The 25,955-nt window shown below is 38.8% G+C and overlaps 1 protein-coding gene across 1 annotated transcript; it reads right to left on the reverse strand.

The window, feature by feature from the left end:
* Positions 1-1,605: 1,605 nt before the first annotated feature.
* Positions 1,606-24,444, reverse strand: hs3st3b1b (heparan sulfate (glucosamine) 3-O-sulfotransferase 3B1b). Its single transcript, XM_065262415.2, has 2 exons — positions 23,606-24,444; positions 1,606-4,497 (listed from the first exon to the last, which is right to left on the reverse strand). The coding sequence occupies exons 1-2, from the start codon at positions 24,139-24,141 to the stop codon at positions 3,879-3,881; spliced, it is 1,155 nt and encodes a 384-aa protein (XP_065118487.2). The 5' UTR covers positions 24,142-24,444; the 3' UTR covers positions 1,606-3,878.
* Between the last annotated feature and the right edge of the window lie 1,511 nt (positions 24,445-25,955).

A 25,955-nucleotide genomic window follows, 5' to 3' on the forward strand; every position in this document is an offset into this window, starting at 1 on the left:
TCATTCATTAGAAAGTTAGTGGGTGGGCTACGGGAATGCATTCATGATCCACTGAGTTAATTCTGTATGTGGCAGTATGGAGCAAAAGGCTGCTTTAAGTTACGTAACTACAATTTAAAAATGGCTGGGTTCTTTTTGAACCATGATGGGTAAATATTGGACCGAACACACCACCGGGTTAAAATTGGGTTGTTTTAACCCAACTGCTGGGTTATTATACCCCATGGTTGCATAACATCAACCCAACATTGGGTAATTTTTAACCTAGCAGTTCTGTCCAATATTTACCCATTATGGTTCAAAAATAACCCATACATTTTTAGAGTGTAGATTTTTTGTTTGATTCATGTGAAAGGAAATTACAAATAAGTATTTTATACAAAAATTGAATTAAATCCATGTTCATTAGCTTAATTGATAGAGGATTATGTCAGATTTACAAACCAAAATTTGAGCACAATAAGGGCCAGTTTCCCAGTCAGGGGTTATCCTAGTCCCAGACTAAAATGCATGTTTGAGCTGCCTTAATTTCAAAACACCTTGAATTAACATATCTTCATTAATTTACACCCTGTCCAGGAAACCGCCACTTAGAGTTTAAAGAGCTCCTATGGTCCGATTCATGATTTTACATTTCCTTTGGTGTGTAGGTGTGTATTAGTACATGTAAACGATATGCAAAAGGTACAAACCCCAAAGTAAACAATGACGCAAGTTATCGTCTCCAACGTAAATCTCTTTTCTTGGACTACAACAAACACACAGATTGTAGGCAACAGTTTACTTCCTGCACTACAAAAAAATGACTTTCTTACTTAGTATTTTTGTCTTGTTTTAAGTAGAAATATCGAAATCTCTTAAATTAAGATGTATTTTCTTAATGAGCAAAATGACCTAATGCCATTGGGGTGAGAAAATTTTGCTTGAAATAAGTGTTTGAGAAAACTTATTTCAAGATTTTTTTCTCACCCAATTGGCAGATATTTTGGCTTGTTTTTTTAGGACAAATTAACTTAAATTGTAAATGTTTTGTCTAAAAACTAGATTTATTTTCTTAGGTTATTTTGCTCATCAAGAAAAAGCATCTTCATTTAAGAAATTTTAGATATTTCTACTAAAAAAGAAAGTCTTGGTGACGATTGGTGACGTAGAGACCGACATTATCATAATTCCTCCCGCTTCAGACTCGCAGCCTGTCAGTTAACTCCTGTTAGCATTGCATTGTGAGCAAATCTTTCAAACATGGTAAGGAGCATCACATTTCTTGCTGACGTCAGAGGTATTCAGGCCAATCGCAATGTACAGATTAGCTGGCCAATCAGGGACACAGAGCTTTTCAAATCCGTGAGTTTCAGGTAGAGAGTGAAATCTGAAGCTACAACAATGTACGTTATGTGGAAAATAATGTGTTTTTTTTTTTACCATAAACCACGTCAACACATTGTATTATTCCAAATACACAAAATAACGTTGTTATTTTAACAATTAAATATGTGCACTTTAACATAATACAGGCTTGGATGAAAGGGAAATCGGTTAGTTGTTAATATTCTGCTAATGTCTAACTCTTCTTATACTGTGAATAATGAATACAGAATAAAGCAGTTTGGTAAAATATATATTTTATTTTATTCTTCATACAAAGCATAAGTATGAATGTTCATTATTTCATTATCTAGAAACATCTGTTCCATTTTGATCTTTCATGGTGTAAAATTAATTCTTTTTGATACCACAAAATACTTGGTTTACATGTCTTCCTCATCCCTTGTACGTAAAGATAATTTCTAGTGTATTTCTTGTGTTATACTTATTGTGTGTAAAACAAACATTTGAATGTTTTTCAAAAGGTTGAATAAAACTCAACCATTAAACAAATGCATCAGCACAGACTGCCTGACCGCGGGCAAAGATATGAAACTTCACTCATATCAAAATTCATATCCATTTCACATGTAGTCAGTGAGAGACAACGTTCACATGTATTACTCGGAAAATACCTGAGCAATAAGCTCCTCTTTGACTTGAAGTAGATGTTTCTGATAAACAAAACCAAAATCCAATTGCACTCGTAAATCTCAGGAGGCCCTAAGGATTAACATTTGATGAAATATCGCTAGACCTTTTCTCACTGCCATCATCTTACCGGTTTGCTTATAAATGCAATGCGAATGCAAGAAACAAACTTTGATGATTTCATTAGAGTTGGAGGATAAACTTCACATTGTTCTTTTCTTTGCCCCTCCTGAACGTTTGATTACTTGATAAATTGAATAAAGTCGGAAAAACGCCCTGGGAAATGTCCCCCGCTTCCCCCACTTAGAAGGCCAACAAGATTTGTATGGCTGTGTCCACACAGCTGATAAATATTACGATCTCCTCTCCAAATGAAAGGAAGTTGGCTTAACACAGCACAGGGCTTGTTCGAGGCACAGCATGTTCGTAAAGCAAACAAAAAATAATTGAGCTAATTCAGACCGCTTTTCTTTTGTATTTTCGTTTGCACCCATCCAAAACCAAACAATTAGACAACCCTTTCCCTCTGCGTTTCATTTCCAAATATTAAAAGCGGTGAGATAACATGAAGCCTGGGTACATCCGTAATGGCCTTTTCAAATCTGGTGCAAGATCAGTATCTCTCAAACCAACGATAAAGCTAAGTTGTAGAAAGTGACATGTCGGCTCCTTGTATCTATAAAACCCTACACCTTAACTCATTGCTGAGGTATTGAGAGCTGATCCAAGATCAGGTGCTTTGAGCGCATAGTAACTAGAACTGCAATCATTTGTCTTGCCGCGAGACAGCCGCCATCTCTGCGGTCATGGGGTGACTATCACAGATAAAGAGGGACTGTTTCTTTCCCTTTTGCGTTTCAAAAATTCAAGTAGAAAGACAAACACAAGCACATGGAGGCGACATGAAACCAAGAAATAAAACAACGAGGCGTCTTTAGATGAGTTCATAAGCTTGTTAAAATTTGGCAAGAAGCAGAGAACTGAGATAAGGTGATGGGATGAACACAAAAATGAACCTCAACATTAATGGTTTTATTTTTCTAGTATGAGTCAATACAGACACCAACTCATAGCAGAGTAAAGCTTTAAAGATGAGGATGAGGCTTGGCTCCTTCAAACGGCAAACTTTACTTGACCTTTGAACCTTTCAGACAGGGAAGTAGCCTGAGCCAAGGCCATAAAGCTGGAGAAACCTAATCGATCCATTCGGATGAGTTACATGATTAGCATAATGTCGACATGCCACCTCGCTGTTGTCAGAGATACTATTTAGCCATCAATAGATTGGCCATTCATTACAGGAACCAGCGGTCAACTCTAAACATGAGTGATACTGTAGGTAGCAATTAGAGATATTGATTCTCGTGTTATCGAATGAAGACGGACATTGGATCGGCTTTCTTGCTTAACATAGTGCCAATATGGAGTGTAATGAAACATGAAATGCAGTCAAGAGAACAAGCTTTAAAGTGAAATACAGTCCGTGCCTGGTACATTTTAGTGGACATTCAGAATTGAATAAATTGCGGATGTCTGTTGCTATTGGTTTGTAAATGCACTATACCCGTAACAAACTGTTTGTCAAACCATTTTCGAGTTCGGAATTTGGAAGCACCATTATTCATTGTGTATGGAAATAACCACAGCGAATGGAAAGTGACGTGAAACTCAAGGGCAGGATGTTATGTACAAAATGGTTAGGCAGCTTAGTGAATTAATTGCTTAGAAATTAAAAATAAATTATTATAAAATAGATTTCTGTACATTTTACATATATATAGCAATTATCTCAATGTCTTTTTGCCATTTCAAATACACAGAAAATGAAAAAATAATAATAATGACATGTCCTCCATTCACCGTTAATCCCAACCAAAATTATGCCCAGTCATCTGGTAGAACTTCATGTTAAAAGGCCTGTAAAAGTCTCTAAGCCTTTGCACCACCTCAGGGTTAATGTTTGGGTGGGTCCGCCCTTTGGTTTTGCCCAGGCAATGGGGTTTGCTGCTGCCCTCGGCTTTCTTAAGACAAGGGAAGCCCTTGGTCTGATTGAAGTAAAAGTGTTTGTCTGTGATGATTCTTTTCAGGCCCAGGAAGTCCTGCACGCGGCCCAGCTCTCCGGCCGGGTCGGTGATCAGACGCTCTCCGCTCACGAACAGAATCTGGCGCATTGGGAAAAACTGCAGCCAGTTGTCCAGGTGCTTGGCGTAGATGCCGATCTGAATGGCGCTCCACGAGGTGTCAATCAACCCTGTAGTCCTGTTTTTAAACGTCAGGCTTTCAAAAGTGGGAATGTCGGGTTTCTTGGACAATGTCTGTGTGTAATCGGAGATGGCTCTTGTGACGGGGTCCCTGACCACCACGATCACCTTGGTGTCGCGGGACATGGCATAGATCCGGGAAGGAGCTTCACGCGTCACAAAGTAGCTTGGGGTTTTCTCCATGGTGATCTGGCCCTCCAGGGTCTTAGGCATCAGGTCCCTATGGAGAAAGAGAATAGACGGGGGTTAGAATGGAGGTGTAATGAAAACAAAATATTGCATAATGCAATTAAACAGATGGTGCATATGGTGCTTCTCAATCAATGAGCCAATTCAAGACCATGAATCTGGGTTAAATTTAATTAGCATTGGTTGCTAACCACATGTAGATGCACAAAACACTAAATGGGATGTCATGTTTGTAGAAGTATAAAGGCTTTCTAATGCAATACATTCACAAGCTCGCTTAGCTTAATTTGTTATTATGATCTGTGACTTTTTTAATTTCTCCAACGCATATGCTTATACCCTATAGAGCTAGTTACAAGTCTTTCCATTAAACAGCTTTCCCAACTAGTAAGGGTTACAAATAATAGGTTAATCGTTTGGGGCAAAGGCAGTTGTGGAGCAAAATCCAATCTGAATCTGTTTCCAGTAAGTTTCAAATCTATGACCTCAGCAATAGTACTCATCATATTGACCACACAGACCTAAACAACAGTTTATACTTCAAAGCAACCGAGGCTAATGGCCACACTCATAGTGGCAACCTTCAAAACGTATGTGCTTTCCACATGAAAGTTCCTCTGGCTTGTTTAAAGACAGCAATCTGTTGCAGGCAGCTTTCGGGTGAGTTGGTGAAATGAATGGGCTATGTGCAGAACCACAATCAAGGGCTTTTTGAGCAGAGGTTTTCAGAATTAAAAGTCAACAGCAAACAGCAATGTTAACAGCAAACAGACTTGGGTTTCAGAATCCTAGCCAATCAGGAGGCCCGTACTGTATTACAGTGGGAGAATTGATAAGGGAAGACTATGATTTACATATGAATAACTGGATCATATTTTATTGGCACACACTCCTGTAGAAAGTGAATGTTTCATTAGACACACCAGGCATGAAAAGTTTGCACAAGTTGATAAATCTGACTTTGGGCAGATATTCGCCCCACGCTAACCAATTACAAGCTTGTTCTAGTAATCACATGAATACGACATAGCGAGCTGAGGCAGACATACAAAACAACAATGGAGGACAAAATCATTGTCGCTTGATTAGTAGTCCCCTATTATTGAAAGTTAGCAAGGGGACTACTTTCAGGTACTGCGTAATATCATTGCGCCTGCTGCAGCCGTGTTACGACAGCAAAGTCCTTGACTATTACGCCAGAATGAGAGTATAGTTCCTAGCCATATCGGCCTAAAAAATCACAACTTTTAATTTTCTGTCTTAGTACATGATGTAACTACAGAAGAGTGAAGTTTTAATAGGAAAAATGTCAAAAACGGTCTAATCAGATTTAATGGATTATGCTAAGCTATGCTAAAAGTGGTACCACCAAACCCGGAGATTGGCTGAATTTGCCCTGTTTGGCCGTTTATGTTGTATTTATGATGCACGGTTTCTTTAAGGGATCAAGTATGTCCAACATAACCCTGGCCGTTTTTCAAACAGAAGGCTGCATCCTTCAGAGTTCGCATTTGTAGGCTGCATACGTCTTATTTCAGAATATTACCAATTCTAAAATGTACTTTTATACCTATCATAAATTGTTGTATACGGCTCGTGAATGTAATGCTCAGTTAACTGAAATAAACCAGTATTGATGGTGTATGCAGTGTGCCTCTGCGACCTCCAGAAGGTGCAGCCTTCCATTTGAGAAACACTCCTGCATGTTTCCCCCTTGTTGTTTACTGTATTTCAGTGTTTCAACAAGTGTGAAGCCCTACTCAGACGTCAACAGGCTCAGAATAAGCCTCTGTGGGGTTTGCACAGGTGAAGGGTGAAGCTCTCGCTGGTCTGTCGTCTCTGGAGTATCAATTTGTGTTGTTGGCACCCGTCACGTGTTTATGCTCGACCATAAACCGACCATCCCGATACATCCCTGAACTGTACACAACGGATTTTCCCGGATCACATTCCCACTGCCTCTCTTTGTAGTGAAACTTAAACAGCACTCAATGCTGAATGAGAGAACAGCCTAGGGCTGCTGGAGGTAACTCTGATTTATTTGATGGAAAGTTGTTGGCAGATTTGTGTGGTTACGTGTCTTCACTAAAGAGCAGGCCACAGATCCAATTATGATAATATCAGTTTGATTACAGCTCTGTCAGAACATTGGAGTGACTGTTTGAAGGATAAAACCTCATTAATCTCTGAAAAATGAAAACAGATTATGTCAGTGCCTTTTTTATGCGATGTCGCACTCTTACACATACGCATCTTTACAGTTTAACTGTTTACTAGTCTGGAGGAAATGTGTATAATGTGTTTTAGAAATGGGCGTTCGTTTTGCAATTACAAAACCATCTATATGTGTGGATCTTATTATAATGCAGGCTTTTGTCATTTTACTGTTGAACCACCTGCATCTGCCGTACCGGGTAATAAATCACACAAATATGTACACGAAAATCACCAAACATATCCATTTCAGGTTTTGAATGATTTAACATAAAAACATTACATTACACAATACTTTTTCTAGCAAGTGCAAACTTGCATGTAGTTAAAAAAAAGACGTGAATAATACAGTAAAGCTGCCACCTACGGTAATGACCCAAAACTACCCGAATAATACAGCGTATAAAGAGATCGGGGAGTGAAATCAAACTCGGGATCGAGCCAAACAATACAACCAAGTGTGAAAAGGGTATGGGGGAAGGATTCTTGAAAGAGGGAAAATAAAAAAGTTGTGAGGAACTTAAAAGAAAAGCATTCAACGATCACTCCATTGACTTCAACAGAGCGCAAAGATGAAGGGCGGGGAAAGGGGGGTTAAAAAAGACAAGTAGGCAAGCTCTTGGAAGAACAATAGCCTTTCTCGGGCGTTTTGATTTATGAGGCGCTTCTTTTTAGACATTCCCCCAGCAAACAGGCAATGCTTTGACACTCGAGCCCTCTTTTTTCCTCTTTTCTTTGAAAATGGAGCATTGTCCTTCGGTGATCTTAAAGAGCAAGGGCCATGGAGGGGCCAGGGGAGCAAGGGGGAGGACATATTTGAGAATGAGTGGAGAGCACTTCTCCGGCTCTCCTGTGCTCTCAGAGCTGGGATAGAGAGGAGGATGTTGAGAGCCCTTGAGTTGTACGTGTGCCTCGAGTGCCTCGCCAACACACGGCACACGCTGCTACTCGAGCAGGTTAAGATACGCTGTGTGTTAATTATTAAAACTGGTATAAGAAAGTGGAGATGAGTGCTCAGTGATTCTTCTGATAAAAAGAGTCACTACTATCAAGGGATGAGACGAGGACAAAATTGGCCTCTGCTTCTTGGTTGTGGGATGATGCTACGGGAACTTTGGAAGTGCAAAACCTCAATTGGGCGAAGATAAGGAAGAGACAGAGAGTAAAAGACAAGAGAAACAGGAAGGACTTTTATAATAAGCATGCTTTGTTCTTCTCGTCAAACATGATCAGATGAGAAGAGCCTGTTTGGCTTACGACAGACACAGTAGCCCCAAAATCCCCCAAGTCTGCTGTATCTATAATCTTACGGCTTTCAAGTCAAGAGTTGTAGTCTGTCTTTCTTTCAACTCTAGTATTGTTATGGTTTGGCCCACATTTTTCTTCTTTTTCTACTTTTGCAAGCTGATATGAAGTAGAAACACATTGCACATCCAAGTCTTCAGAGACACACAGCCCTACCTGCAGTTTGGTTTTGAAGAGCAAGTCAAAACAGACCGAACCGCCGAGCACCTGCATGCGTGCACGTGTCTTTCATATACATCTCCTGAGCCTCTCTGCTTCTTTACAGAGAGCACAACTGTAGCGGCTTCGAGTTAAAGCGTTGTTTAAATAAGCAGCAGTGTAATAAAGTCTCAGCAGTCAAATAAACCTAAATTAATCGGCAATGAGTTTAACAGCTCGGCACTTGGAATGCCTAAAAGAGAAAGTCCAGAGCCACAAAGTACTTATAGTAAAACAGAAGTACCTACAGTATGTTGAAGTGGTTGCTTGTGGGAAAGTTTTAAGACTGGGCCTATCGCTGTGTGCCTTAAAGGAAATTTGATAATTATGTCCTCATTACTCACCATTATGTCATTACAAACGTTTGTATTTTCTAGCTTTTGCATACTAAACGGGATATTTTTATGAGTGGGCCACCCATAATTTTATTGGAAAGCTACAATAAAGCACGTAAAAGTAACGCATACAATTTGTTTGTCTTTTCAGTGTTCAGAAATTACATGCTTGGGTTCCCACATCTTAGTTAACTTTAAATTCAAGGACCTTTCAAGGAGGTGCAATACCCTCAAATTCAAGGACTAAATGTGGGGACATATTTCAAGTGAGAGCAAGGTTACATCGTGTTACCTTTTTAGATGCATTGATAAAGTTCCCTTTCGAGGGAACTTGTACTGCGTCACTGCAGTGACACTTTGGGGACGCCTCCAGGGGTAAGTGTGTCTGAATGTGTATATCAAATTCAACCAATGGTGAGGCTTAACGATAAAGACGGGGTGATGCAGGAGCCAGGAAGTATATCGCTATCTGAAATATTGCCAAAGACGGCATTACAGGGATGCAGGAAGTATGGCAGGGGAGACACAGTGTCTCGTTCCCTTCTCAGGGAACAACAGTTACCAGAGACGTTTTCATGTGTCAAACACAATGCAAAAAAGCATTTTGGTATGAATCAACATTCGCATACAGAAGATATAAGCATTTAATGCTAACAGTTTAGCACGTGTGCTTAAAAAGTCTAGAACTTTTATGATATTATCCTACACTACACAGGGAATAATATGGATTTTCTTCCAGAAAACTTCTTGCATAAAATAGATTCAAGCACTTTCAATGACCTGTATCTATGCATGTATCTTTTCAAAAACTTCCCAGGGCCTTGACATTTTTCCTTAGATTCACAAACTTTCAAGGGTTTCAAGGACCCGTGGGAACCCTGAATGATAAAACAGAATCATGCACAATCCATGTGTAACATGATTTTACGAAAATTTTCAAGTCAAAAATGAGTCAATAAAAAAGAAGAGGAAGATCCTCCTTGATCGAAACATTTGTTTGTGCATATGCATGACACTCTATTTGATTGGTAGTATCTCGGCTTGTAATCCTGTTTTGAATCTACTTATTTTCAAGGGTTGAGGGTTTTTTGAATGACTCATCTGCATCCACTGGTTCACACACTTCATACACTTCTGTGTTGTATAGTCAGACTATTGATTACAGTGCTCAAACCCCAGACTACCGGTGTCATAGTGATCTAAGCGTTGTGACACTTCACCCGACCAAAGGCTAAAGGGCCATCTTTCCGGCAAAGCTACTCTCAACCCGTGCACTTCAAACTATCAGAAGTGAAGAGTGGAAAAAAACAGAGGTGACATTCATGCACTAACAAAGGACAACTAATACTTGTATAGTAGAAATAAAACAGAGCTTGTTTTTAGCGAGAGAACGCTGTCACTTCAAAAGTGAGGCAAAGCTAATAAGCAATATTTTTGTTATGGCTTAACACATATTCAACTAAATTATGTTTTAAATACCCATAAGATGCTAACTATGAGCACAGAAACATTACTTTATCTCCTTTCTTGAGAGCTGGTATTGAAATATGGATGGAGGCTGTGTGGATACATCTGGTAGCCCAGGCACCTCCCAGCCTGCTCCATGGACACAATATTTTTTGAGCTTTGTCATCATAGAGACCCAAGTGAAGCTGTAGATTTCGAATACACCCTGCAGAGCCTAGAACCTTGACATTATATTTAACCGCAGAGCAAAACTGCAGCCGTAAATCTGTGGAGCAAAACTGGGTTTTATAGCTCAAGCACTGGGAGAATTGTAATCTGATGGCAAGAGGAGAAAAATACTGTGAGATACTATGTGTGTAGCAGCAAGAATCTGCAGTATTTTGAGAGTCACTTAGAGGATCATGAATGAGAATAGCCAGGGGTTCCACTTAACGTGCAATGCTAACGTCAAAGGACCGTAGATAGCACACACACAAGTGTGTTAATGAACAATCCAGCTTGTGCATTTATATCTGCTTTGCTTTATAAAGGTGCTTAACGGTTCCATAAAAGAACCATTTTTGGCTGAATGGCTCCATGTAGAACCTTTGGTTCATTGTGGAACCAAAATGGTCCTTCTATGGCATGGCTGTGCAGAAACTTTTCTATTTGTAAGAGCGTACCATAAATCTCAGTCTATGTTCCTTTGGTTTCTCCTCAGCCTCTGATCTTTGCCATGTAATGGTGACGTGAACAAAGAGGTTTAAGCGCCGTCTCCGGATGACCCGTCTAAGGTGTTGGTGCATCTTAGCTTGATGTCCCGACATTTTCGCTGACAGATACCGTCACTGGATCTGTATTAGATAGGCAGAGAAAGGCTCTCACGTGGAGATAAATAATGAAGGAACAGGGAGGATTGCAGACACTTCAGACCTGCCTTTCTCCGAGAATAGAACACCGTTTCTTCAGAGTCATCTCTAAAGACGGTTACACCTTAATGCCGATCTAGTTTCTCATTAAATTATTATGCCTGAGCGAGCAGCCAGACAGACTTTCGGAAAACTACTTTATCATCACTTTGAGGTTAAAACATTTACATAAAACAAACCTTGAACCCCCCCTCCAAAAAAACCCCACTTAGGAGTATACACAGAGTGCCGGGTGAGCTGGTTAATCTGTATGTTTTCTCAGAGTGGGGGGTTATGGTTTTGGGCCTCTTTAGGGTGTCAAGGGTAGAAAAATATATTTAAACCTCCCGGTAGCACTGTATATATAAAGATGTTCTACAATAACGTCTGTATCGTGAGAGAGGGTATCTGCTCAAAAATCATAGGCTGTACTTTGCCAACCACAATTTCAGACCCATTTTCTTTCTTCTTTTCTTGCTCTCCGTCTCACCCTCAAACTCATTCTAAACCACAGCGGCCTCCGAAAAAGGCAGAACACCCATAAATCACAGCGAACTCAGTCTATGGAAGTCGCAATCTGCCCAGACTCCGTTTAGGCATTATTTGCTGCCATTCAACGGCTACCAAAATCTCTTTAAAACGAGAGTTGGGTGTCTGTCCGCTGTTCTGAGCTCTACATTGAATTACAGCCCCACAGTCTTGCCAGCTGAGTGGAATTACTCTGTGTTAGCAACGAGGCTGTGTGTGAAGAGGCTGCCATAAGCTCTAAATAAAAGATGCAAGAATGAAGGAAAGTAATAAAGTGCGACGATCTCTCACTCGGCTAAAATGTATAGAGCTAAAGCAGGAATGCGTTTTTAGGGTGTTTAACAGGACTGCCACTTTGACTATGCTGGAAAGGCGTTTGTGATATTAGCATCGTACCTAAAAAAAATTGTGATATTGTGGCCTATGAATAAAGATCTGTCTGTACTTGCTTAGGTGCAACTATTTTACATACGAAATGTATTTATGCACATCAAAATAAAATAAAATAATGCCAATTTCTATATGCACAATGTTACTAGCCAAAGGCTAAAGTAGCCCAAAAGTTGTCTACGATATTCTGATATTCACCAGCCTTTGATGTATTCATGTTCGTAAAAAATAGCACAAGCCAAGTTACATCCAAATGTACAATACGTCATGTACGGGCTACCCTAGGCCGTGCACCTCCCCAAAAATGTAATGACGCCTCAATTCTACATGGATTGCAAGCACTGTGATGTCTACTTCAACTCCTCCCCTTACGTAAAAACGTCCAAATATGTAGTGTCGCATTACCTCATATGCTTTTCCGCTTGCGACAGTAAAAACAAATATGGACCAAGTTAAGGAGCGATATAAATAAACACTGCCTATGGGGCGGCAGCGGCTCAGTGGTTCATGTAGGTTGTCTACAAACCGGAAGGTTTGTGGCTCAATCCCTGGCTTCACCTGACTAAGTGTCGAGGTGTCCTTGAGCAAGACACCTAACCCCAGCTGCTCCCATTGAGCTGGATGGCGCCTTGCATGGCTGACACCAAAGTGTATGAATGAGTGAGTGAATGGGTGAATGCGAGGCAAATTGTAAAGCACTTTGGATGGCCATGGGTCTATGAAAGCACTATATAAATTCAGTCCATTTACCATACTAGCAGTCTGCATGTCAATGCGGACAACAATACAGAAGTAAAAAAAAAAATACCGTCTACAGCGTAGACGGAACAGCGTAGGTCTGATGCAGAACTATAAATCAGGCTATCGAGTAAATGGTACATTCATACGGGGCGTAAGCATTAACACTTCTCACTTTTAATGGGTGACATCATGCGTTGCCGAACTGAATTGTGGATCCGTCACGGTCGCGTCACTGCCATTGCGCGCGGCAAAAGTTTATCATTTCTCAGCATTTCAAGCGCCAATGTGTGCGTCAACCAATCAGTTCGCCTTAGGCAAATAACCTAACGCAAGCCAACCAAGTACGTTTATGCAAGACCGGATGTGTTGTGTTGCGGCCACTGTGATTGGCCACGCTTCAGACAAGCCCCCGTGAAGCGTTAATGCTTTCGCAACGTGTGAATGTACCGTAAGTATGTGCAACAGTACTAGTGATGTTTGCCTTAGCAAACCCCACATTTAGTTTTAATTAAGCTTAAGGTTTTAGCATACACCAGGGCTATTCAATTAGTTTGTCATGGGGGCCAGTTCATGAAAAGCATCTCAAATGAGGGGCCAGAGATATATCAGTGATGATGACTACATTTTCCTACATTTACACAGTAAATAAACAGTGTTTTTATGCAGGAAATACATCAAATAAAGTTAAAATAGCCACAGAGTCCGGTCTCTTAACTCACCACTGTCAGTCATCGTGTCTTGAGACGCGAGTGCGAGCAGGGGAGGCTCGCGTTGTGGACCAAAGCGCGAATATAAACACGTGACACAGCTGCTCGCACCAGTCACGTCACTTGTGCTCAGCAGCTCATGCTGTATGAAACAGATGCACGTGCATCAACTCGTAACTGTAAGGCCCGTTGTCTAACTAACTAAATTTATTCTAGAGATGTCTTTTTATGGACTACATGGCCGGATCAAATTACCTTGGGGGCCGGGTTTGGCCCGCGGCCGCCAATTGAATAGCCCTGGCATACACCATCTCCCCACAAAATTATGATGAAAGACAAACTCAATTATACAAACATTTAAATAGATACTACTTAGACAAATCTGACTTTTCTTATATTACAGTACTCCATTGCTTACTAGCCTACTAAATGTCTGAAACGAACATTATAACATGAAATATTCAATGTCTAGTGACCTATGTACATTTCAACAAACATAAGCTCTTCCATTTAATCCACCCTTGAGTTATTAGCACCGATAATGACTGGACCCCAATGTTTATCTTGCTCTTGCTAATCCATAGTGGTAAGCTTGTTTACCTTGGGTGTTTGAGAGGGTGTTAAAGGACTAGTCTCACACTTCATTTACATTTTCACTGAGTGACACAACGACTCTATAGACTTTTAGTTGTGTTTAGTGTAACTAGCACTGATGGGCTCGTAGCATGTTTGCCGAGGATTAGCATTTGAGAGCAGCTACGAAAACCAAACAGTCCGTAGATCTGCCTTGAAACAGAAGATATGATAGTTGTTTTGTGACAGCTAATCTTATAGTGAGTTATCTTTTTAATTAACTGGGAGTATACAATGTATACAATGTACAAAAGCTAAGAATAATTTGACTTAAAAGTATGCTAAAAGATCGTCTCTGTAGAGAATATGATCCCTCACTGAATTGTTATAAAACTGGCACAGATATTCTTTAAAGACCTTCAAAGTCAATCCTTTTTCAAGTTTCAAAGCCAAAAAACGGAGACACAAGCACATACAAGCATGCACCCATTACATCCTGTTTTGCTTGGCACAAAGTCCTCCCTATCCGAAAAGCTTTTGAAGACAGGTGAGCTTTAAAGTGTTGGGAATTTCCTTTGTGTCTGTCAACCCGTTACATCAGAGGCCTGCAACACAGCTGCATTACTTTGAGACCGTAGGTAATGGTTTACAAATTCCTGGGGACTATTCCCCATCCCTAACCTGTTATTAACTATATGATGTGGTGATAGAAGCGGCATGGACTATTAAACTGCACAGATAAAACAGGAAGGCTAAGAGAAGAGTTTGGCTCACTTCTATGGCAATTCTGACAAAATGTTTGGACGACAGCCTAGCTTTGGTATCACAGCGCCCGTTGAGAAAATGATAACTGCCGTGAAAAACAGAAGGATCACTGTCTAACCTTTCTGTTGACTGTAATCATCCGAGAGCGGATGTCACAGGTGCACTTTTGATTTCAACGTTCAGGTATTTCAGTGTTAGGGTACATTGAGATGTTTCAAGAAATGAGATCTAGCTCTCCGTGCCAACAGGACAAGCCATTTGAACCACATAATGCAGATTTGTGTAGACGTTTAAGACATGCCATATAAAACAGAGAAAGACTAAAGAGAAAACAGACGCCCATCTCATGTGATATGTGAAATTAGACTTTGTCATGAAACATTTTGATAAAAAAAGTAAATGCAAAGTAAGAGTATCAAAATAAGAAGCATACATCTCTTCATGTACTATTTTGCAAATGATTTCAAATGACATCCTACAAACCAATATTTTTTTCACATTTAAGGGGAAAATGTTCATTACCGCAACGTGTCCATGACTGGATTTGGGTTCTTTGACAAGGAAATATTTATAATTAAAAAATCTAAAAAATAAAAAGCTTCAGTGCATGCTATACTATAAACATTTACAGTAAAGAAACATGTGGTATTTGGTGATCATTGGTAAATGTAGAGACAATAATAAGGAATATAAATGTGTCCAAGACCAATTTTCTCATCCTCCGCAAATTAAAAAAAAACTGTTGGAAGGGAAATAATTGACTGTGACACTCAAGATGGCTACCAGGTACGCAGTATAAATTTTTCTCACCATATAAAAGTTACAATTTTGTTTGTCATAGTACCTGGACAACTTTTTAGTTGTCATTACCGAAACATGAGTTTGTAAATGCATCTATTTAATGTAATATCATGTTGCGGTAATGATAATTATTGATAATGATAATCTAAAAAAAACTTTAAAATTCAATAGGAAATATTTTTTAAATCCTCTAATAATAATGGTTATAGTAAGTTCAGACCTTAATATTATATAAGCAAAAATAAAAAAAATGGCTTCAAGAGCTTTTTAAAAATTCTGATGCTGGACGCCTTCTAAATCTGGATTTCGTGAGAATCACCCATTTGGGTTTAAATAATAAAATATTTTAATTTTTGAAACTGACGTGACTATTACTATTGATGGCAAAACATGCAGGATTACAGAAAAATTATGTAAAATAAATAATATACTGCAAAAAAGGTTGAGAATAAATAAATGAGAAGGAGAATAATATAAAAGGCTGAAAGGGAAAATATGAGAACAAAAGGGATGACAACTCCTGGATGCTGGAGACACTGGGTTTGTTGCCCTGGAGCTTGGTTCACGCTGTGCTCCTGTGGGCACATCAGCAAAGTGTGTGTTCCTTTAATTGTCTGCTCTTTTCGCGCTGAGGTTAATGGAAACCTCGGGGAGTCTCTACTTCTCTCCTTTTTCTTTCTCTCCTAATGCTCTGCTTTCACTTTCCTCACTAAGAGACAGACAGACCCACACACAAACAAACACAGTGCCCCTCAAAATCATCTACAGTCACAGTTTTCCATTATACTGCTCCTGTGGACGACCCGAGTCAAATTCCTTTCCAGCGCTCCCTGCTTTCTCATGTGTCACTCCTTCACCTAATAATCCTCCTTGGGGCGTCAGACTTTTACTAAATGAGATCTGGTGATCTCACACTTGAGAGGACAGACCTGGTTGGAGACATGAGCCAGCCATTACTGAACCATACTGCGAGCTGTGTGAAGTAGCCCCCAGGCTTCTTTAAATGTTTATTTAGCTACAGTAAATGAGCAGTTACTGTCTGGAGGAAGAAGGCTAGCATTATTCTGACATGCAACATCCAAATTATCACCTCATTTATAAAGGGTCCAATTCATGGCGGGCTCAGAAGGAGGGTCCGTACACAACACGGAGGGGTGTCTCAGATCTTTCTCTCTTTTTTTTCTTCTTTCAAACAGCAGGAAATTATTGTCTACATTTTTCTTCATATACAACACCCCCTTTCCTCGTTCTGAATGTTCATGTATGTACCTGTCAATAAGGGCATCTTTACACTGTGAAGGTCAAAAACACAAGTGCTTGACATCCACTTCCTGTTGGGAACTGTCTGCCTCTAGTCTGTAATCCAGTCAGAGGCTCATGTATAGGGCGGCCATGTTATTTTACTTTTTTTCTGGGGGGAACAGGAGCATCTGAATGGCAGACCACCACAGTGGCCCTCTACTGTCTGGATCTCCCCAGGCCACCCCATTCACAATTAGCCAGTGATCATTTGGTGAATGAAAGCCCCATTCTTTATCCTTAGTCCCTCCCTGATTGGTCTAACACACTGGTAAAGCCATGCCAGCTCAAGCAGGGGACACTGGGGGCCCCCGCACTCTTCCTCTCTGTCCTGACCAATGTGCCCAGTTGGGGGTGGCTTCTGTGGGCACTGAGGCCTACAACAGCCCCGCCTCTGACTGGGGGGAAGTAAAGCTCGATGTGGGGCCCGGCTTTAATGTGGGATGTAAAGACACATACATACTGTAAGTTCTTATTAAAGATACACACAGAAAATATGCAGTTTACACAACCCATGGTTGGGTAAAATATGGAGAAACCCAGCTGTTGGCTTTAAATCAATCTATGCTGGGTTGTTTCGATCCAAAAATGCTAGACTGTTTTAAACCATGGTTGGGTCAAATATATTTGGACATATGGACAGGTTAATTTAATTTAAGATTTGAGTTTTTAACCATGGAGTTAATAAAACCAAGTAGCATAATTTAGTCATTCTATGTCAGAATATACAGATTAAATCAAAACTACATTATATTTTAGGGTGATTCTCGCAAAATTAAACTTATGAGGTGTCATAAAACATTTTGATAAAAAAGTAAATGCAAAGTAAGAGTATCAAAATAAGAATCATACAGTTACAAACATCTCTTCATGTACTATTTTGCACATGATTTCAAATGACATCAAACAAACCAATTTTGTTATTTTTTCCACATTAAAGGAGAACATTTTCATTACCGTAACGTGTCCATGACTGGATTTGGGTTCTTTGACATGGAAATATTTATAATAAAAAAAATCTAAAAAATAAAAAGCTTCAGCATGTTAGACTATAAACATTTACAGTAAAGAAACATGTGGTATTTGGTGATCATGGTAAATCTAGAGACAATAATAAGGATTATAAATGTGTCCAAGACCAATTTTCTCATCCTCCGCAACAATTTTCAATCATTGTTTAAGCCCTCAAGAAACTAACATTTAAAAATAATTGTTGGAAGGGACATAATTGACAGTGACACTCAAGATGCCTACCAGGTAAGCAGTTCTTATTTTTTCTCTCCAGATAAAAGTTGAAATTTTTATTTTGTCATAGTACCTAGACAACTTTTTAGTTCTCATTACCGAAACATGAGTTTGTAAATGCATATATTTAATGTAATATCATGTTGCGGTAATGATAATTTTTGATAATGATAATCTAAAAAATTTAAATAATTCTGTAGGAAATATTTTAAATCCTCTAAAAATAATGGTTATAGTAAGTTCAAACCTTAATCTTATATGTGCAAAAAAATTGGCTTCAAGAGCTTTTTAAAATTTCTGGACACCTTCTAAATCTGGATTTCGGGAGAATCACCCTTTAGCATTTTTAAAGTAGCCACCCCTTGCCTAGAATTTGCAAAATGTACTCTTTTATGCATTTATCATTACTTCAAACATTTAGGCATATGCCTTTGGATCAAAAGTTTTTTGAAGCCTTGAGGAACAATTCAGTCATCCTAAATATTTGACCGGTGGCTTTCGTTACACACGATCTTGTACCCACAATGCCACTGCCCTGTCCACCATTACAACACATCGGCTTACAGGTAGCAAGAGGAAGACGAGAAAAAGAAAGTGTAACGAATGAAAACAGCAAAGCCAGTGACCATTAAAGTAGCTCGCTTCTTAAAATAAGTTTAGGAGACTGTAACAGACCGATAGAAATGGAGCTGTGGCCGAACACAAAAGCAGAGTAATCCTTTGGGATGCTGAGCAGTTTAGCCAACACTAAAGCATTGTTTGTAAGCGGTCCTTTCAATGTCCTCATCCAGTGTTGTTCAGACTCTCAGCAGAGGATTGTCAACCTGCTGACTGCTGAATGGATGACAGGTTAAGGTTCAGATCCAGCTGAGCAGAGGAAGTCTATTGTACCATGAGGCTGAACAGCTTGTAAAGAGGCTCCTTAATTATGAACTGGGATCAGTTAATTTATAATAGATTTGCCAAATTTACTTAAGTTAAAATATGATACAAGACGTGTATTTCAGTAAGGGATTTCATTTTATATCCCTAAACTCATATCATTTCATGGGACAAAGAACACTATGTGTGGGTGTGTGTTTTTCGAAAAAGATGAGGGGTTGATCGGGTCTCACCTGCAGTGCAGATGGTCTTTACACAGGCAGTGTTGCTCAACAGATTTTTAGATAACCCAAGCCATAAAGACCTTTAACCCTACACCACACAGTACCCAACACAGCGTAAACGAATCAATACATCTAATCCCGCAGGGTCTAAACTGGCTTCAGTCATTGGTTTGTTCTCATCTATGTGTAAGGGTAAATCAGTCACCAACCATCAGTGATGCACAAAAACGGACGGACGGCACTGTCATACACCCAATCCTGTCAACTGCAGCTCACTGTTTTCCATCACACCCTGTGTGCACAGACAAACTTTGATCTTTGGTTTGATCTTTCACAGCTCCACTTAGACAGGATGGGCCCTGCTTTGTAGAAGCCGGAAAGAGGCGGTCACCGTCCACAGCGTCCTTATGGGTCACCTACACGGTGGTGTAAACTCCCCTGGTGTGTGGGTACAAAAGCAGGTGCACCCATCCAGAACTGACCATTCTATGGATGGGCTCCTCATCTGGATGAGGTGACAGGGGGTCATAACGGCTTTAAAGTTAAGAACTTTCAAGTGACAGACTTCCGAGAGCGTTCTCGGAACGGAGCCTTTTCCTCTCATGGAACAATGCTCCACGTCTCTTTGTTAGTCTGCGGTTATGGGTTGCTATTCAGAAAACGTACCCGTAATCTCAGGATGGACACACTAAGAGCATGCACTGTACACTAAAAGAATAGCATTATTCTCCGCTACACACCTTTTACCAGAAGCAAAAAAACGTGACCTTTAGTCACAGTTGCATGTTGGCTTTTATACTTGGAAGAGATGTGTGACTCACTACGTTGCTGGTAGACTTAAGCATTATGTAACTATAAGTCACCCACAGCACCAGAGTCTCCACAACGCTCGGCGGTCCAGCTGAGACCCTGTCTGCCTGGGTGGGTGGGATTTTTGTGAAGCCAACATAACCGCTTATTTAATCATTAGAGCTTCTGAAAGAAACCATGAGTGGCAAAAACAGCTCAAAGATTTTTGTAGGATCTTACAAATCAGAAAAATACTTGAAAGTGGAGACTATGAAAACAGAATCGCATTATTACACCATAAATCAGCTCACTCTGTAATTTCTTTAACAAATAAAGTGACAGTTTTGAAGACGTTCTTGATAGAAGCTCATTACAAAGTGAAAATGTGGCGTGCATGCAGATAACGTTAGTTTATATAGGTCTGAACCATGCTTATAGCATCTAAAACTGTACAAACACTATAAAGTATTAACAAAAGCTCATCTGAAGCCTATTTATCTGGCTGTCTGATGCATAATATTTTTCTATAAAAAATAGACAGCATGTTATATTCATTTTATTTCCTTGCAGTCTGAGAAACACAGATCAATAACGCACAATTTCTTCTAAAATTTCTTTGAATATGTCCTGTGAACAAATTGTACAAATGAAACTGACTCGACCTGACCTCATTAAAGACACAGCTTGCATGCTTTCCATGCCCTGGGATAGTTTTTAAATACACAGTTGCACACATCTGTACCATGAACTCCGTTTTCCATTGCACAGCAATCTAACACTTTGTATGTGGGACTGTTCGGTCTTGTGGTGGAGACACTTTCTTCTCTATATACTTCTCCACTTCTGTATAATGGCAAAAAGGAAATGAACGCTCGTGTCAAAAAGCAGAACGTTTTCCGACCAGTTGGAGACTAACTCCAACGCGTCTGTCTTTCAATTGCTCCAAATACTCTCTAACACAGTTTTGGATTTTAGTTTTATCGGGGTCACATTAAGTTGCAGACAGAGAGAAAAATAAAAAAGTCTGCATTTGTTTGTCTGTTTAACAGCAGTGCCCAGATATAAAATTTCGTAGTGGCATCAAATGTCCAACTCAAACCAGCTGCAATGCTATGTGCATGAATATAGTAAAACTTGAGACACAGAAAACCATTTCAAAACTTTTCTTTATAGTTTATATGCACAATAAGTATGTTAAATGGCTCAATCAACTATGCATTTAAGAGATACATCTTGGAAAGATCACTAGACAACTAACTTTTCAACTTGGCATATTTTAAAGGTAACAAGTAATTGTAACAAGACTTTATGTGAGTTTCTTAGAGAAATCACTGTGACTAACTTAACCACAAGCCTTTTTTATTATAAACAGTGTTGTATATAAATTATATTAAATATATGTATTTTAACTCAACCCTCCATATTATCCTCCTACAAGCACACTTTATTGTTTGTTCATTTCTGTTAAAATATAAAAAATTACAGTATCTCAAGGCCCACTATATCCCATACTTTTTGTTTACATATTTCCGGTAAAGTTGCAATGAACACTTTTAATTACTTCCTTGACGTTTGTGTTCTCTGTAAACAGTTTATAAAAAGGATAATGGCATAATGTAAGCTATTTATTTAATTGGATAAGGCAAGGATACATTTAAAGAAACATTTTCGGGACTTTCTCGGTAAATCATTAATGGGCTTACCGAGAATTAACATTTTTGAAGAATCTGCTTTAGACAGAATTAGGGCCTGTGTGTTTAAATAATTAATTAAATAAATAAATATTCTTATCAATGTCGCTATTCTTTTACTCCTTCCTTTATATAGGGTCAGTGTAACGTCTCATATATTTTAAAGCTCTGGGGTTTTAATCCTCAAACTTTTGCAAATGTGTTCAGAAGGACGGGCGAGCAGTCCGAATCTTTGTCTTCGTTTGGGGCACGGGCTAACCAAAGACTCTCGTCTCGGGCAATAAATCACCTTTTCTCTAATCGGTTTTGTTTTTATACAGTCTATATATTCGTACAATCAATTTTAACAATCGAACATTAATTGTTTTATTATCTGTAAAATTTTGACATATTCAAATTGTAATCTTTTAATAACTACAACAATAACCGGAAAATATTTCCCAATCTATAATGCTGAAGTTTATTTTAAAGAAATGTTTTAAAAGTTAGATAGGAAATAAAGCAATGAATTATGAGATCTCACTACGTCCTAAAACATAAGTTGAAAAAACGAAATGGGCAATTGAATGGGTTTCAATTGTAACATTAAAACTAAATTAACTTTATGAAATAAATTCGTAAGACTGAAATAAGTTACACAAACTATAACAACATTTTACGGTTTGTAACACCCTGCTGTAAAGTGTCCAAAAAGATAAATACAGCTGCATTCAACTAAACTTTCAATTAGGCCATTATAAACAAGTCAACTACATAATTTACAAGGTACTCATTTTATTGACCAAACCAATGTGACATTCCTGTGGCATGTATACTTATTTATATCATTTTTTATTTTATTTCTCTCTATTCAGACCACCATAAAAACTTCAGTAGCCTACAAAGTATTTCGAAAAAGGTCAAACCTATTGTATTTAATTCCCTTAATTCTGTTGCACTTATAGAGTATTTCGGAAATAAAATAGCAAAGCTAACTAGACCATTTTCAAAAATACAATTTACATGTATAAAGTTGTAAAAGTGAAAGGAAAAGTGAAGCTCCGTTAACCTGCAATGATCCGGTGTGTCCAATAGGGACCACTGCGCTACATCTGTGGTCAGATAGGCTTCCTCTCTCAAACTATTACAATCACAAAATCTGTAATTACCCCCCGTTCATGGACGATTATGTTTATTTGAATAATATCAGCCGGAATCATTGTGTATTTAAAAGACCGTGTTCAACATTTCCGATTTCGGTTCTCTCCGAATAACTGGGCAAAGTCTAAAACATTGACAACAACGAACCCAAAGTAAACGTTTAAACTGGGTTGTGAAAACTAAAGCTACTGCCTACGACTTTTTCCAAGTCGGTGTTTTTTTTTCTAGAAAGCTTGCCGATTTCTTTAAATATGGGCTAAATGAACCATACAAAACATTCATCCTTTGTATAAACATTAGAGAATTGTAAATTAGGCTGCATTATTAAGTAACACATTAGGCTATACCACAAAGTAATAAAAAGTTTGATATTGAACCATATGGTAGAATATCAAAAATAATAATAATAAAAAGCATGATATAGGCCATAAAAATGCGGGGTTGAGAATATATTTGTACAATATTTGGACATCTGATATGGCAAACGAAATAATTCATGACCTACTGGACCATAGTTATAATAATAAAAAAATCACCATAAAAATGCTAAAGCTCAGTGAAAGCATAGGCTACTTATTAAAATTAACCAATGGAAAATAAATAACACGTAAATTAAACTTAATTGTATTTCTACTAGGACTACTACGAGTTTTTCAGCATTTAGTCTAAACCTGAGGTCATTGAACTTCTGTATGAGTGTATGCGAGTGTGTATTATTGCTTACGTTTGTCTCTATGCTTATGAGAACCAATCTTTCTTGAAATGTCACATATGTTGAGAGAAGTTTAAAAAGCGGACATCTTAAAATAAATATTAGCTGAATACAAATAGCAGAAGTTGTCTGTAAGGATAGATTTGGAATAAGTGCGTTAATTATAATTCGCTTCACTGAATATTGCCATTAAGCCTCACAAGTAAAGAAATACACATTTTTGCAAGCGATTATTACTGATCTTACCTGTACCAGTCCAGTCCGTTGTCATAGTTACGGTCGAAAAAGTGCGGCTCCGCTCCGACCGCGCGGATATCAGGATGCACGCGCAGAAACTCCAGCAGCGCGCGCGTGCCGCCCTTCTTCACGCCGATGATGATCGCCTGAGGCAGTTTCTTACTGCCCGAGCCGTTGGAGAAACTCGAGAGCGGAGACACTTTCTGCTCCCACTCGGCTCGTTCCAGCTCCACTTCATTTTTAGAGAAACCTCTGGGAGCCCTCCTGACGATGGGCTCATCATAATCAGACTCCAAGTCCGTCCACGAGCTCTGCGGTCTGGACACCAGTTTGGACATCACCGGGTCCTCTGCGACGAACTCCGTGTCCCTCGCTCGGTTAATACTGTCCGCGACTAAAGTTGACGGCATGGTGGCACAGTAGCCCACGCAGGAGTACAGCATGTAGACCCAGAGCAGCAGCATAATGAAGAAGAGCCCGAGTTTCTTCTTCCCGGGACTGACGGAGAGCGCGTAAAGATGCTGACAGGACGGGCTATATCCCATAAGCCCGGTGGACCTTCACACTCCAGCTGGACATACTGACGGGTCGGTATAATTCTGTCCAGGTTCGGCCTCAGGAATCCCCGCTGCCGTTACGAGCCATGCGTGCGCGATAAAATAAACACCAATCCACAGAAATAAAATAAACTACCCCAAAGTGGACCGAACATCTAGGAGCTCAATTTAAATTCACTATTATGTGCCATAACTCGAGAAAACTGACAAACTCGACCGGTGCACTTGATCCCCTGTCCGAAACCGAGCTGTGGAAGCTGCTCCCGGTCGCATCCCCGTCCCGTCCTCCTATGTGTGAGATTCTGAGCGCACTGAGCGGAGTGCTAGACCTTATACAGCGCTGATGCGGGTGATTGACACCTGGGCCGGCCTACCGCAATGCAGTGATTTGAATAATGGCGGAGCTGTTGAAAGAAGCCTGCCAATCGGAGGACGATGTAGGCGGGGATTTGTGAAAAGACGCACGGTCGCAGTTTAACGCTCTTATTGGCTATATTTTGTTAGATTGGAAATGCTTTTATTCCTGGGAGTTTCTAAAAGTATTAGAAATATTAAGCAACTAAACGCTTTACGAAGGTAACGTGATTCAAAAGGTAAAAATAAGTTTCTAAAAGTTTTTAATATACGAGGTACAGATTATTATCTAGGCCTATATCTCCTTAATTTTACTATCACTAAAGATTTAAATACACAGACAAAGGTAATATTGATGCATAAAGAAACACAGACTAGAATGCTCTGTCTATAATTGTCGTAAACTCTTAATTTTCTTATAATGTTTATAACTTTCTAATGTTCATTGTTTTAACGTTAACGTTGTGCAAAACTTTTTTTAAATGTGCTTTATAAATAGGCTATTCTTGTCTGACTCTACTGATTAAATAACTTAATATAAAGCGGGAATAACAGGATACAAACGTGTCAAAGTTGTACGTCCATGCAGTTATTTGAGGAATTAAATGGGTCAAGCCACGCAGAGACAAATATTTAGATTGCTTATAAACTTTTGCAACGCAGGAGAAAAATTGCATTTTACCTATTACTGTAATGTAAAATAAAATCAAATGTGTAATCTACTTATAATAAATTTTAATTAGCAGACTATTGGATCAAAAGTAAAGCAAAGTCACAAGATTCAAAGACAAGTCAATTATCAAATGGTCTTAGCTATTAAAGAATAAATATAAATTCTGTAAAATGGAGATTATTTAAACAAAAATTCGATTCGTCAACTTTATAAACCTTTATAATGGGACAATTTTAACTCAAATATGTTGCTTTAAGAGTTTTAAAAATAAAATAAACTATCAATTATTTTTTAAATATTTCTAAGTTTATTTTTACATTTATTTGCATATATTTATTTATAATTAATGTCGAGCGCAAATTTAACGGTACAGTAAAACAGAACTTTAAATTATTTTTATATTTCGTTAACTGCGCTTTTAGATTGAAAAGTTTTTAGTAATTTGATATTTTCTTTGTTATAGTTAAAGGTGACCAGCGTGCTCTTGGCCGATTTGGTTATGCATGTTTTCGACAGAAGATATTACTTTAAAACGAAAAATAGAAAACAATACAGGTCGATAATAAAATGTAAGATTAATTTATGTAAAAATTGTATAAAAATTTTTATAACGTTATCACCGAATGTTAGAAATGTATTGTACTCCTAAAAAGTGACTCTTCGGGCAATATAAGCTAATATTGAGAGGAAAAACAGTCATATATCAGATTATCCGACAGCAAAGTTTATATATTTATATCGTACAGACGGCGCACCGACAATCCAAAAAAAAAAA

The sequence above is a fragment of the Paramisgurnus dabryanus genome, chromosome 1 (assembly GCF_030506205.2).
Source record: "Paramisgurnus dabryanus chromosome 1, PD_genome_1.1, whole genome shotgun sequence".
Classification (NCBI taxonomy): Eukaryota; Metazoa; Chordata; class Actinopteri; order Cypriniformes; family Cobitidae; genus Paramisgurnus; species Paramisgurnus dabryanus.

Bases quoted from the DNA above. Each gene is read 5' to 3' on its own strand.
- hs3st3b1b (XM_065262415.2), bottom strand. From the start codon at position 24,141: ATGGGATATAGCCCGTCCTGTCAGCATCTTTACGCGCTCTCCGTCAGT. The intron at 4,498-23,605 runs GTAAGATCAGTA...CTTTCTCCATAG, and splicing joins AACGGACTGGACTGGTACAG to GGACCTGATGCCTAAGACCC.